General features: G+C 37.9%; 1 protein-coding gene across 1 annotated transcript in view; it reads right to left on the bottom strand.

The window, feature by feature from the left end:
* TRPC3 (transient receptor potential cation channel subfamily C member 3) overlaps positions 1-15,333 on the bottom strand; it is a 67,873-nt gene that overhangs the window by 30,740 nt on the left and 21,800 nt on the right. The window contains exons 3-5 of the mRNA XM_029951163.1: positions 11,537-11,725; positions 2,863-3,027; positions 9-62 (exon numbers count right to left, since the gene is read on the bottom strand). Coding sequence (XP_029807023.1) covers positions 9-62; positions 2,863-3,027; positions 11,537-11,725 — 408 coding nt within the window. The remainder of the gene's footprint in view (positions 1-8; positions 63-2,862; positions 3,028-11,536; positions 11,726-15,333) is intronic.

The following is a 15,333-nucleotide window of genomic DNA, read 5'->3' as shown; positions in this document are numbered from 1 at the left end:
ATGATGAAAGAAGCTGCATGTGCCACGAACTTCATGAACGGGCTTCGCAGAATTTTCCCCAGCTGTAGTACAACAAACAAACAAAAAAGAAGATGAAGAGAAACTTTTACTTTGAATTTTGGCTTCTACTTACGAAAAGTATTATATACAGTATAAAAAAGATGAAATGAGAATAATTTCAAAATTCTGCTTCTGTTTGTGAAGAGCTGTACATTATGAAAATTACTCCTTTTAAGGGATGCTTCCTCCAAGAATAATTTAAGAAGTCTTCAGACTTCATTGTTTCTAAATATCCAATTTGTCTTCAGGGGTAATACTGCATTCACAGACACATTTCTGAAAATTACAGGTCATATGCTGGTTATTCTTATTTTTACACCAAAGATTATGCAATCAATGTCTAGGTTTTCAGAGTCTAGGAAAAGAAACTCCAAATTTGTTGTGCAAGTTCTTCATTGCTTTACAATTGAAATGTTATGAATTTAGAGACTCATTCATTATAGTTGAAACGTAATGATGTATTTGCAGCATATAACAAGATCTTTGAAGATTAAATACCTTACTCCCACAGAAGTAAATTTTAGTGCTCACTTCTAAATCTTATGAAATTGAGTTATACTTTGTGTGATATAAAAAAAGGCAGACAATATTAGAATCAAGTAAATATTTTATGTATTATTACCTCAATAAGAAGGAGATACACAATAATTAAAACCTCTAAGTAGGTTAACTTAATTAAGTCAGCCCTGAGTTTGGAAAATCATATAAATATACAAAAGCATGTCTAAAGTTCAGAGCATAATTATTTTAAGGTAACTCCTTTAAAATCCCATGTGATATAATGTCCTTAAAAAGCCCATGTTCTAGTAGAAATGAAAAAAAGTCTGCCTGTCCCAAAGGCTTCTGTAGCCCAGGAAATAGGTACATTTGGTAGATTTATCAAATAAGTTCTCAAGTCTACATACTCATAACCAACTTTCAAACTCAGCCTGTGACCTTAAAAAAGTACCAGGGTTCACATTTAAGAGACAGCAACTTCAAACAAATATTTTTGTATGTCCGGAACCTTAATTTGATGTCAACAAATAACCAAAGAATGTTAAGCATTTCTGGAGTTGAACATGAATGCAGACAGACAAATGTCACATTTTCCATATTAGACACAGAAAAATAAACATCACATTTCCATATTGCTGTGCTGTTCTGCAGCTGCAAAGAGGCACATTTGGGGTAGCTCATCCGGAGCACACAGCGATTTCTTGAGAGTTGCCAAATCTGTTTCTCATAAAGGCTGATCTTTTAAAACTTTAAAGAACATGAAAATACAGCAGCATGCCTATCATGAAACTAGGGTATATGTGGGGAATTCTTGCTCTGTTGTCTTCGGTGGTATATGGCAGGTACAAATGTTGGCTCCAGAAACAACTCAATTTCCTCCTTTCCCCTCTCTGCTGGACACAGAGTTCACTGTTAGCTGCACTTTTGTAAGTAAAGACAAACAAGGAATGGACTTCTATGTTTTCATTGATTAAGCTGTCCTAAACTTGTGGGGATGAGCACTGGGTGTTATATGGACACCAACTTGACAATAAACTATAAAAGAAAAAAAATAATTAAGGGGAAAAAAATGATTAATCTGCCCTAAGAGGCAAACACTTAGAAACCTGAACTTTCCTATTCATTTTCCTCAGAAAGGGAAATTGTTTGTGTGGGAAATGATTTTTGCTTTAATCCATGCTCTTATCACTTACAGATTTTAGTCTTCAGCGTTTATGATTGAGGAATCATAAGGAACTTTCTCATGATACAGAACAAAGGAACGTAGTCAACTCATCAAACCTGATCAAAATGACAAACCTTCTGCCTTCAATTGCAAGGGCAGTTCAACAATGAGGTAAGAGGGGTGAATACTCTCACACATGTGTGGTGCCTACGCGGGGCCTCACTCTGCCAGGAAGACCATGGAGCCAGAGAGCTGGCGGATTTCCAGGATCATTTATAAGTGGCCTTGACTCATTTTTCCTGAAACTGCCTCTGATTTAAACAAAACCAGATCTCAGAATATAAAAACAGGACTAAAGGATCTCAAAACAGCTTCTTCTCCCTGGCAGTGTCCTTCATGAACCCAGGACAGATTCCATTAGCACGGCTAGTATTCCTTCCCACACCTTGTTCCGAGGCCCTCTTAGACACAATTAAATTGGGTTTCTACTGGCGAGTTAAGAGAGGGATGAAGGTAGTGAACAAAATGATTCAAACAAAACTAAACAGATAAACAATCTAAAAAATCCAAAGCCCCCAAACTCAAATTCTACATTTTACTTATTTTTTAGAACCTTCTGAAGGAACAAAGAGCAGGGGTGGAGAAGGGAACTGGTCATGCATATTCTTGAATTCTTTAAATTAACACCACTGCTCTTGATACATGCAGCCTCAGATCTCTTAGGTTCGAATGAGTTGCCCTTCTAGGTCTCAGGTTAACTGTTTCTTGGCACCACTGCAGCAGGATTGTTCTCCTAAACGTAGGCCAACTCAGTTGACTCTCTTGATTTATTAAGCTGTCCACAGAATCAGCAAAAGTGCTATTTCACTCAAGCAGCTTTCCCTCTTAACCACCATCGGGATTTATCTAAAGCCTAAGTATTATATGCCTTCAAATGTGATCTACTCATCTAATACCAAATCCTTTTTAATCCCTTATTTGAATTGATCCAGTCATTAAATAGCAGAATTTGTGTTCCTGAGTCCATTAACATTCAGGGTAAAAGTGATAAGAGCCTTAAGCAGAAGTTTTTTCCTTCTTGATCCCCAAAGCACACGGCACACCAACCACAGAGGAAATGGATGTAGAAAAACATGTACCCTGCTGCAAGGTGCGATCCAGTAGCCGATGGCAAGAAATGGAAGGCCCAAGGCCACCACCAGCACAACCAGACACTTGATAGCTATGGTCTGTTCCCGTAGGCCTGAGAGGTTCTCATACCAGATTGTCAAGAGCTGCTGCTGGCAGTTGGGGTGAGCCACAAACTGTTGGCAGAAAGAGAGGGGGAGAGAGAGGTATGTTACTATCACTAGGGATACTTCAACTACTGAATGAGTAATCCTAAAGATATTAATGCACACTTTTCCAGAATATAGGCACTGGAAGGTTCTGGTAAAATTTTCCCTCCATTTTCCAAAATTGCTTCAGAACTAATAGAACTTAAGTGGAAACCAGAGCATAAAATTTATGCGGTCCTTAACCACATCTTTCTGGTTGAAACTCTCCATCATTCACAGATTCCTGTCCAGAATCTGGGTGACATATGCTTCCCTTTATGGAAATGTGTCCCATCTTGCTGTCTGCCAGCTTACTTGTATTCAGTTCAAAATGGAAAAGAATTGATCTATTGTAGACTATAGCTTTAAAAAGTATTAAGTTTCATAAGTAATTCCTAAAATGCTCCATGTATGAAAAATATATACATGATATGCCCTACGTATATGTAGGTACTACCACTGAAAACCTGCAAAGATCTGCAAAAAGCCAATGAACCTGAAAGAATTATGCTTGGTTCACACTTACACTGCCTCCAGGAACTGTTAGCAAATGTCCCTTCCTTCCTATTTCAGAAATCTGTCCTCTTTTTGTTGCTGCCTGTATCATAGGTCAAAAACAAAACAACAAAAACAAAAACCAAAAACACAAACATTTATCTCCCAACAGTTCTTTTGTAACTACCATTCTAGCCAAGAAAAACTGAACATATAATACTTATTTCAGCCCTGCCATTTTATTCTATTTTGCCATCTTATTTTGCTAAGTCATCTGCCATCTCTTCTGATGGACTGGAATTTCACTAAAGTCCTGTCCTTATTCAGGTAGCAAAATGTATTTGTAGTCAGGCTCATGTAAAAAGGTCCCTACCCTAATAGGTGCCCATTTGTGGCTGGATATGCCTGTATTTGAATGGCCAGGTGCACTTTGCCCAAGCTTGGAAATTATTCAGGGTCATTCACAAATCAACTATGAGTGCCAACATATATATATTTTTAAAGAATGTTTAGCAACATGAAAATCAAGGTATCATTATCTTCTAAAAAACAGAACAACAATGAACCTGTTAGGAAGTACTCATGAAATGTTTTTACAAGCTCTTAGAGGCAAAGAAGGCAGCTCCAGTCCCTACTGGGTGAAGGGTTCATCATTGATCAAGTTTTAGTTACTGATCCTAATGATTCTTAGCAACTCTAGGCAATTCCTCAAGTTATTTGGCCAATTATCAATAGCATACCCTCAAGGAAATGAATGGGTTTCCACTTACTGGTATATAGTTTTCCATTGGCTCTACTTTTAAAAAATTAATAAAATTTTAAAAATAAATAAAACCTCATCCCCCATGGTAGATAGTAAAGATGTAATTTCCCCCAAACGCCCACTTTTTCCCGCATGTGCATCTGCCCTCTGGGAAGTCCGCTGATCATCACTCTGGTGACCGCTGTGCCACTGGGCACAGGGGCTCGACACCACTGGTAGAAGTGATAAGATGGGTTGACAAATACTAGATTTTGAAATACTTGACAGAACTTATTTCAATAATACAACCTGGTAGGATTTGGGAGATTTAAAGTACTATAAGGAGGATGCTATCTTTTCTAGCTTAATGAGTTCAATGTGAAAAAGCATATTTTCTCTTAGAAGTTTCTTTCAATTCAATTATGAAAGTACCGGGTCCTAAAGCTGACTGGTCATTGATAGCTGCTAAGTCTATATTAGATCTCTTTTCTAGACTCAAGATTCTGCTACTCTTTCAACGTTCTGATTTTTGATTAATAGTCATTATTTGAACACATGATAAATATGATCGAGGCTGAAAATCCCTGGGATATTTGTGACAACCTTCTAGGATTCTTGTTGAGAACTTTGCCAAAATTCCACTTTTGCCCCTGCACTCTACTGGATCATTTATTTCCTGCTTTACTCTTACTTCTGTCTTAAATCCTTGTCCCCTGAGTTCTTAAATGTCTGTATCATTCATTCACTCTTCAAAATGTTGTAAGCTTTTCCTATGAATCAGGCATTGCTTTAGGCATTTGGTAGAAGAAGGTGAAAATGGAAGCATCAGTGAGCATTAAGTGATTAGAGTTTCCTGTTCTAGGGCACATAGTAAGCTCCCATAAATGTGGGGAGGAAATGGAGACAGACTCCTTATGCTTGCCAAGATAAATAATTAATATTTAAAATAGTACTAATTTGAACGTTGGAGAGTCTGTTTGGAGGGTTTGCATTTGTGAGACTTTGGACAGATACAAATAAAAAGCAGTCCTGTGACTCCAGCTAGGCTCAGCTTAGGATGGGGAATGATGCATTCAGAGAAATCTACAGTGGAGTAGATGATGGCCTCAAATCAGATTATCACTTAGGAAGTCAACATGCACTTTTTTTTATAGGCTAAGGCTTTCTGCGGGACAGAAAATCCCTATGAAATTAAGAGACAGGTACACATGTGTCCATGTAAAATTGATGGACAAATTTCCCTTTTGAGTGTCCAACCTTCCTTTCTTAGGTTTTAACCTACTCAGGTTAAAACAGAAATATTAATGTTGCAATATGGCTTTCTCTTCTTGCTCCTCCTCCTCCAGTTAATCTTCAAATTTGAGGATGTGCTTTATGGCATGAATTATACTGTGTAAGTGTTCGACAGCCCTTCAAGACAGTGGAAATCAATCATTTCCATATGGCATTATATAATGATCAATATTTGACCCATTGAGAACTGGACAATACAGTGCAAAACCTTTATATAAAATATTAGCCCAAACCGTGGTGTTTGCATTTTGCTTGTCATACTTTAAAATTCAGCCTAAAAGGTATATTTCCAGGGCACCTGGGTGGCTCAGTCGGTTAAGTGTCTGACTTTGGCTCAGGTCGTGATCTCACAGTTCGTGGGTTCGAGCCCTGCGTCAGGCTCTGTGGTGACAGCTTGCTCAGAGCCTGGAGCCTGCTTCAGATTCTGTATCTCCTTCTCTCTCTGCCCCTCCCCCATTCATGCTCTGTCTCTGTCTCTCAATAATAAATAAATGTAAAAAAAAATTTTAAAGGTATATTTCCTATATTATTAATTCTACTCTCTTCTTGAGATAGTAATACACCAACATATGGTATCTGTTCATTCCTTTCAATTCACAAGAAGAAAACATAAATGGATATTTTCCTCTGATAATTTAAAATACTAATGCAAGCACACAAGGAACATTTTTAAAAAATAATAAAATCAATCTAGTAGTAACAAGTGAGGGGAAAAAGAGTTAATCCCTCTAGGAGATGAGTTTTTCTCTTTTCAATGACTTTAAAACAGGGCAGTGACCTTTAGCTCTTAAAATTGTTTACCTCCTAAAAAAATCTCCCGTACTGTCACACCAGTCATAGCCAGTTGGATAAAATTTTTATGCTATTTCTTAACTTCAGTGGACCAGCAAATTGAAATCATTACAAAAATAATGCCTTTATTTCAGGTTTTCAGATTTAAAGGGAGAATGCTTGACACATAAGAAAATTTCAATCTTTCAATGGAACAAAACTACTGTAGCATTGAGAACAAACATGTTTTTTTTCCTGCCAAACAACTAACAGATTGTAAACTGAGCCACTAATCAGGGCAGGTTAATGGAAAACAATGAGATAATTTTCAACTTAAAAAAATTCATATTACACTGTCTTATTATCAAATCAGCCTTTACAAGAACTATCTTCATGGAAATACTGTTGTACAAAAACATGTTAGGAACACTCTGTTTTTAACGACATTGTTGAAGGCACAGTTTAGACAATTTAAAATGCTGCTGTGAATAAAAGCACATCATTCAACTTCTTTTTAAAGTTTTTTGAGTTGTGAAATATAAACTGAACTTACAGTGTGTAACTTTTCTGGATTTCGAACCCATGGAGTACAAAATGTTCTGTTCTTTCTCGGTGCTGGGCACAAACCTGGCCGAGAGGCTGCACGGTGTAGGACTCAGGACCGACTGGCCAGTACGTGCACCATGCCCAAGGTCTCTGCAGTCTATTTACCATTCTCATCACATTGCTAAATTTTTAGAATTAGGGAAACCACACTTTTTTCATTCATAGTAAATAACTTTATGTGTATATGTTGCTACATGTCTCTTTTTTATGTTTTTGAGAGAGAGAGAGAGAGAGAGAGAGAGAGAGAGAGAGAGAGAGAGAGCGCGAGCGAGCACATGTGCAAGTGGGGGAGAGGCAGAGAGACAAGGGGACAGAGGATCTGAAGCGGGCTCCACGCTGACAGCAGAGGCCAATGTGGGGCTCAGACTTGTGAGCTGGGAGATCATGACCTGAGCCAAGTAAGACACTCAACTGATAGCCACCCAGGAGCCCCTGCATGTATTTTTTGTAGGTGATATTTCTATAGTTAAATCTAATCCCCCTGTGGAGAAAATAAGAGAGCAAAAAGAACTCAGGAAATTCTCTTTCTCAACAGTACAGTTTTCCAGACTGATGCTCTATCAACTTCTAGTATCTTATATCTTTGTCAAGGACTTTCTTAGAATAGCTTACTAGAAGAAGGTAAAGCTCTCATTATTTCTATTGGGGGAAGGGATTGATGGTCATCCTCAAGTTACAGACAAGACAGAGATAAAGACAGAATTAAAACTCAGATCTTTTGGGGGTGCCTGGGTGGCTCAGTGGGTTGAGTTTCCAACTTCGGATCAGGTCATGATCTCCCAGTTCATGGGTTCAAGCCCTGCATCAGGGTCTGTGCCAGCTCAGAGCCTGGAGCCTGTTTGAATTCTGCATTTCACTCTCTCTCTGTCCTTCCTCCACTCATGCTCGTGCTTTTTCTCTATCTCAAAAATAAATTAAAACATAAAAAAAAACCCAAACAACTCCGAGCTTTTTGGGAAGGATAAATAATCTATTAAAACTAGAAAATAACATTTTTTCCTAAAAGTTAATCTTCTTATACTCATTTAAAAAAAACAAATTTCGTTTTTTGATCTATTCCATTCTCTTTTTGTAGAATAACATGAGTAGCTCTACAAACAGTAATGAAACTTACTATCTTTCCAGTTTTATTATTTACCTCAGAGACTCCTCAGAAATGATTCTGAGATGAATGATCTACAACATCCATTCCCTGATAAAGAGCACATGATTTGTTCCCCACTAGAAGCAGAAGATTGCCCATTTCACCAACAGCATTGAGAGTATGGATTTTCTGTTCTTTAATTATTTGAGAGAGGGAAATGGTATTTGTATATTAGTATGTATTTATTACCAGAGGGTTTAAAATTTTTAAATAGGTTTGTTATCCATTTAAATTTTCTGTTAATTGCCTATTCATGTCCTTTGTTTATTTCTTTATAGGGCCCTAGAAATTTTTCTTAAACAATTGTTTGAGCTCTTTGTATATTAAGAATATCACCCCTTTATAAGTCAGAATTGAGAAATTATACCTTTCTCACTTTACTTTTTTTTTAGGATCTTCTTATGTACAGAGGTTTTAAGTTGTATGTTGTTAAATTATTTACACATTTGCTTTGTTATTTCTTCTACTGGTTTCATATTAGAAAGTTCTTTCTCCCAAAAATATTAAATTCATGTTCAGATCTCTCCTATTCATCTGTATTTTCATTTCCTTGACTGCCATTGAGATCTGTAAGGTCTGGGTGGAACTCGTGGTGTGATTCCCAGGGAAGACCTGCGCTCTGGGAACTCTGAGGACAGACAGAAACCAGTAGTCCCAGACCCAGAGCGGGGAGTAGATCTTGGGCACGTAGCAGAAGAGACTGAATCTCTTATGGAAAACAGCGGTTACATAAAATTGGTTTTCTTGGTGGAATTATAAGTTGATTCCACTAAATATAAGTTTATTATGTTATCAAGAGGAAAAATTCCATAACATTTTTTGAAATCCCAGTGCCTTGCATGTAGTTGTGACTTCTTCAGTGTCACAGTGGGCAGGGTTCACACATCACTGTAACCTAAGAAGTGGTTTTACTTAGGGAATAGAAATGAGATGAAGAAAAAAGGAAGCACCAGCAGGGATGGGGCATCTTTTCTCTTTACTAAATGGAGGAACATCAATGTTGAGTGAAGAATGAAGGAAGTCTTGGAGAGAGAAAAAGAAAGGGGAAGTGGGGTTTCTTTGAGCATTCTAGAATAAAGATTTTATATACATTAATTGGGTGAAGCTTCCAAATCAAAGACTTGAACCAATACTCTCTTTATAGCATAAAACAAACCAACCCAGAAATACCTGTAAAGCCCTAAATATCCTTTGGGTTTCAAATACACTTTCTGTTGTTTCCTGGTAATAGTTGACTGATAGCCAATTTATTATTAATGACACCTCATACATTATAAACTATACATCAATTTATTTAAAACTAACATGCCAGGAAGACATTCACTGTCTCAAGACTGTTTGGTTCACAGAAGCCCATCTATAGATGAGCTGTCTCTGCAAATATGACACTTTCAAAGCAATGATAAAGAACCAGTGACAACCTCTCAGGTGCTAAAGAGATGTGTATTGCAATATCTGCAAATAAATGTCCAGACAGTATTCTAAAAATGGTTCAACATTAATCATATTCAATATTACCTTTTTTCCTTCAATATAGCAAAATCTCAACTAGTAAGAATGCTCTAGAGAAAGACAAATACCAAATGATTTCATTCATATGTGGAACTTAAGAGACAAAACAAACAAGCAAAAGGAAAAAAAAGAGAGGCAAACCAAGAAATAGACTCTTAACTATAGAGAACTGATGATCACCAGAGGGGAGGCAGGTGGGGGGAGGAGGGAGTAAAATAAGTGATGGGGATTAAGGAGGGCACGCCCCATGATGAGCACAGGTGTTGAATTCCTAAATTATACACCTGAAGCTAATATAACACTGTGCGTTAACTAACTGGAATTAAAAATGAAAACTTAAGTAAAAAAATGAATGCTCTAGGAGGAGGGCAGTTGAGCCAATTTACTTTTAACTGATAATTCCTTGAAAAGTTATTTTACCTCAGTATTTACTAAGAATCTTCACACTTCCTATCTTTTTAAGTTGAGGAGAGATCTATGATATATAGCTGGCTAAAATCTCGTGGACACTAAATGTTGAAGTTCTCCACCTTGTAGAATGTGTGTGTGCCCACTCACGCACACAAAGAGGGAAAAGGAAAGAGAGGTTCCCCTCATGCTCACTTGCTGCTGGGGTGCCACGGGTCAGACGCAAATGTACGGGCCTCAGTTCTGGGCCTGGTTACGAGTAAGGCATCTGGAAGCACAGCTTAGATAAGCTTGTTCTTCCACCGCTCCTCGTGATTCTCTGAGTCTCCTTCCTATCCCTTACTAAATTCCTTTCTGCCTAACTTGGCTATAGTCTGCTACTGTGGACTAGAACCAACATAGTGCCATGAAATCGCTGTTTGACAACTAAAAGCTGAACTTGCTTAAGTCATTATTCTGAGAAGGAATTTTCATAATGTAGAAATGTTACCGGCTCATACATGTTGAACAGTCACCATGTACTATACCTGTGCTAATTATGTATGTTAGCTCTCGTAATCGTCAAACAACTGAAAACATAGTTGCTATCATGGGCTCTATTTCACTAACAAGAAGACCGAGGTTTGGCCGGGTTGGGTGACAAGCCCGTGGGCACACAGAGAACTTAGCACTTGAACCCTGCAACCTGGCTCCAGGGTCTGCCCTCTTAAGAGCCATGTACGGAGGAGAGAGGACTCAGCAGTACACTGACTAACCAGTTCATAAAAGCAGATCTATTCCTGATAACAGCTTACTTCTTGGTGATTTATCAGTTTCTCTTAAAGTACAAAAAAATACTAGGTAGCTACATAAAAGCTGTTAGATTCTAGATAACTGAGATTTTTTATTGTAGTAAACATCATAACTGCAATTTTCATGAATTATTTAAGAGCCCCATATAAGCAGCAAATACATACACTTAAGTTTATCTGCAATAACCAGAGTAAAAAAGTAATCATAGATTTTACTTTTGGTATCCACAGCTGTGGGACCTTAGACATAACATTTAAGCTTGGCAAGCCTCAGTTTCCTTGTAGAGCAGAAACCTCATCATCGATTTTACCTATTTTATAGGTGAAATGGAGAACCTACGCTTGTCACAAGGATTAGCATGACAGTATGTAACAGTGCCTTACAAAAATGTATACAAACAGCATTTTATTATTTTTAATTGCATTACAATGAGCAGTTCACAAAGTTCTTTTGCATGTCTTAATCCACTGAAATTGCATCAAAACCCTGAGACAGGAGGTATAAGCCTCCTTGAAGTTTAATGAAGGTTTATGACTTATCCAAGGTCTTACAGCAGACAAAAAATGGAAAGGATCACAGAAGGTAGAGATTGGATTCGCAACTTTACCATATTTCACTTAATCTCTTTCATGAAGAAAAAAAGTTTTCTGTCAATAACATCTATTTTTACTTAAAAATTTTTCCTGGGATTATGGCATAGTTTATATGGTGTTGGATAAAAGCGGGCCACTCACCTTTTTGACTTCATACTTAATAGCAAGTTTGACACGACTCAGTGAAGCTTTATGCCTGTGTATCTCTAGAGGATCTGCTGATTCCAGATCTCCATTCAGAATGGCTTCTACCTCTTCTGAGTCTCGGCAAAGATCCAGTACACCCACTACAAAGTCTTTACATTGCATGGAGAGCTTCCGGTAGTCATTCTAAGAACGAGAGATTTAAAGTTTAATTCAAGGAATTTGTTTTAATTCAACAAAAAGTATTTAGTTTTTGTGAATTACACAAAAGATCTCTTCTTCTGGGTAGAATTGTTGAGTTAGATATAAGCCAGATTTGCCCCCACTCACTCTCTTAGCTGGTACCTTCTGCAACGCGCCCAACTATATCAGACAGCTTGAGAATAGTATGCACGTTAGTCACTGGCTTGTATTAAGAGAGGTTGGCTAGAAGGTAATGCTGACAGACCGAAGGATCAAAAAGAGTTCTCTCTTATACAGATAAACAGTAGTTTCCTTCAAGCCAAAACAAAACCATTTCTGTAATTAAAAGTTGTTTAAATGGTAAATTGTGGACTATATGTGAAAATTACTTGTTCAGTTTATACCATCCCTTGCCTTGCTGGAGACATAGCTTCTCAAAGTGTAATTCTCAAACCTGCGGTAGCAAGAGCACTTGGACATCGTGTGAGAAATGTCAAGGCTCAGACCCCATCTCAGATGTTCCTATTTAGAAACTGAAGGGCTCGGCAATATGTGTAAACACACTCTCCAGGTGTTTCTGATACGTTTATGTTTGAGAACAACTGGTTTATAGTGAATGTAAAGAGATGGACAGGCGCTAACCTAGAGAGAAGGTATTTTTCCTTTTTTGTCTGAAGGGCACATTATCATGTCCTGCAGAACTGGAACGAGAGAAATGTCTGATTATATGTAATTGAATTCTCAAGGGTTGCAGAATATCAATACCTGAGAGAAAATTTCCAGGCCACTGGAACTAACACCTTTCTAAAAATAATCTGTGAATCTTTAATTTCATTAGCATGTTTATATAGTGCCATGGACTGGTATAAGGAAGTCACTTGGCAGCATTTCCTGTTACCCTCTGAATGGAGTTCTATTTCTAGCCTCTTGGTTCCAGTCAAGGTATCACTGACCATCTCTTGGGAAGCATTTTACTTTCAGAAACCCCGGTTCCATTTCTACAGCTTTCACTAAATTTTAGCTCATTAAGAAAGGTAACCAGATGATAATTTAATTTGGCACACTTGAGGAAATCAGAATTCCTCAATTCAGTATATTCTGAGATACCATACATGTCTAATAACTAAGTAATCTTAGAATAGCAGTATTTCTAGGCTTCCAAAAATCATACTTAAGAAAAAGACATGAAGAATTTGAATTTTTTCCCTTAAATACACAACTGATTTCATGGGCAAAAGTCACATCACCAACTAAATTAAAGAAGAGAGACTATTTAAAGGCTACACAGACTATAAGTTTCCATTTCAGATATGAGAAATTCAGATAACAGTTACAGTTAATCCTTTTCCCTTCATAAGAGAATAAAATGAATAAAAACTTCAATCTTTGTTTTCCATTCAAGTTGGTACCATGCAACTGATAAAATTAATAAAATGTGCAGTCTCTGGTTTCTATGCAGAGTGTCAGTTAAATATCCATCTGACTCCCATTCCTGAAAGACTAATGAAATATTTTATGATAGCACCCAGAAGTATTAAATCCATGTCTGTTTCCATATAAAGCTTCTCTTTTAACACAATTTTTTAGATGAAATTTCTTCATGCTACTCTTCAGTTCAGACTGTTCTATAAGATTTGGAACAACATTGAATGACCACTTCTTCACTGATCAAAAAAAAAAAAGACTATTTCAATGCTTGAAGAAACCTAGTAACCACTTTTGCAGTAATACCTAAATAATAACTCATTGTTTTTAAAAGTCATAATCTGGGTTACCTGCATGGCTCAGTCAGTTAAGTGTCTGACTTTGGCTCAGTTCATGAGCATGGCTGCCCTCTCTCTCTCAAAAATAAACATTAAAAATTTTTTTAAAAATCATAACCTATAAAATGTCTCATCTTAAAGAAAGCTCTGTGGTTTGTTCACATCCACTGAAACATCAGTCAAGAAACAAAAACTGGTAATCATACAAGTTGCAAAAACAACACTCTGTCTTCCTAACAATGTAAACCCTTCCTGTTAGAAGTCTGTTGCCCAAGTGCAGAAAATAATCACAGCTGGAGATAATGGAAATTTCTTTTATTGCGGTCATGGGATACCACTTTATCAATAAATGTGGAGCTCCCAGGGAAGGATGGAAAGCTCCAGCTAAAGACAGCTTTTCTCTGTTGCCAAAGGAACTATCAAAAGTCTGCACTGCACCACGAGGGACTATTTTAGTTCTACCATGACGTCCTGCCTCAGGGTCCTCCACAACCATTTGTCTGGTCTGCATTTTCTAGTTATCTTCTCTTAGTTTTGCTTAATTGTCTTCATCATGCTACTCTTCTAATACTGTGGCCCTCCACAAAGTTACCAGATGAAACTGCTACCTTCTTCACAGAGCAGAAACTCAAACCCTGAGGACCTGTTCAAGCCAGAAGAACCACGACGGCTGGTCCTTGTGGCAGCCTGTCTACAGATTCTAGCACGCTTAATGTTTGTGGTTTAACCATTTCAATCCCCTTTTATCTTTAAAAGAAAATTTGAGGGGCACCTGGGTGGCTCAGTCAGCTAAGCATCCGACTTCAGCTCAGGTCATGATGTCGCAGTGGCTTCGTGCCCAGCATCAGGCTCTGTGCTGACAGCTCAGAGCCTGGAGATTGCATCAGATTCTGTGTCTCCCTCTCTCTCTGCCCCTCCCCACCTCACTCTCTGTCTCTGAAAAATGAATAAACCTTAAATATTTTTGAAATAAAAGCAAAATTGAAATTTAACTCTAAGCAGGCTTGGTTCTGTCAGATCCTTTCCCTAATAACAAAAGGAGTAGGCTAGTATAGTGGTTAAAAGCAGAAACCCGAAGCCAGATTTCCTGGGTTTAAACACTGCTTCCACCACTTACTAGCCGTATGATCCTGTGGGATTGGCTTAGCTTCTCTGATCAGAATAAGCCTACCTAATATTGCTGCTAGCGGGACTAATTGCTTAGAGCATGCTTGGTCCACATGAAGTATTATCAAAATGCCTCAGTGTTATCAGGTACAGCACGTTAGATAGAATATCTAGGTCTGGGACCCAAGGCACCTAAATCTAGGCTTAGCAGATGGGTCCTTGGCTATAGCCTTTGTTTTCTCATTTGTAAAATAAGAGGTCTGTACAGCCAGCTGACCCCTAGAGTGGCTTTCTGCTTTAGAAAATGCAGTCGTGTTTTCAGATTTTTATTTACCTCTTCCTCACAGGAATGATGTAAATTAAAATTGCTTTTCTAATTTAAAGAGAGGGAAACTGAGGCACAAGGAAAGCAAATGCCCTCTGCTTTTTTTCCAAAACAAAATAAAGTCCATTATTGACTAAGAATTAAGAGATTTCATTTTGTGGGGCACCTGGGTGGCTCAGTGAGTTGGGCGGCCGGCTTCGGCTCTGGTCATGATCTCATGGTTCGTGAGTTCGAGCCCGTGTCGGGCTCTGTGCTGACAGCTCAAAGCCTGGAGCCTGCTTTGGATTCTGTGTCTCCTTCTCTCTCTGACCCTCCCCTGCTTGCGCTGTCTCTCTCTGTTTCTCAAAAATAAATTAAAAATAAATAAATAAAATTACAAAAAAAAACAAAAAGAAATTTCATTTTGCATTCTCACA

This window comes from Suricata suricatta, chromosome 1 (assembly GCF_006229205.1).
Source record: "Suricata suricatta isolate VVHF042 chromosome 1, meerkat_22Aug2017_6uvM2_HiC, whole genome shotgun sequence".
Lineage (NCBI taxonomy): Eukaryota > Metazoa > Chordata > Mammalia > Carnivora > Herpestidae > Suricata > Suricata suricatta.
Note: the sequence above shows the minus strand (reverse complement) of the source record. Positions and strands in the feature narration are given on the sequence as shown.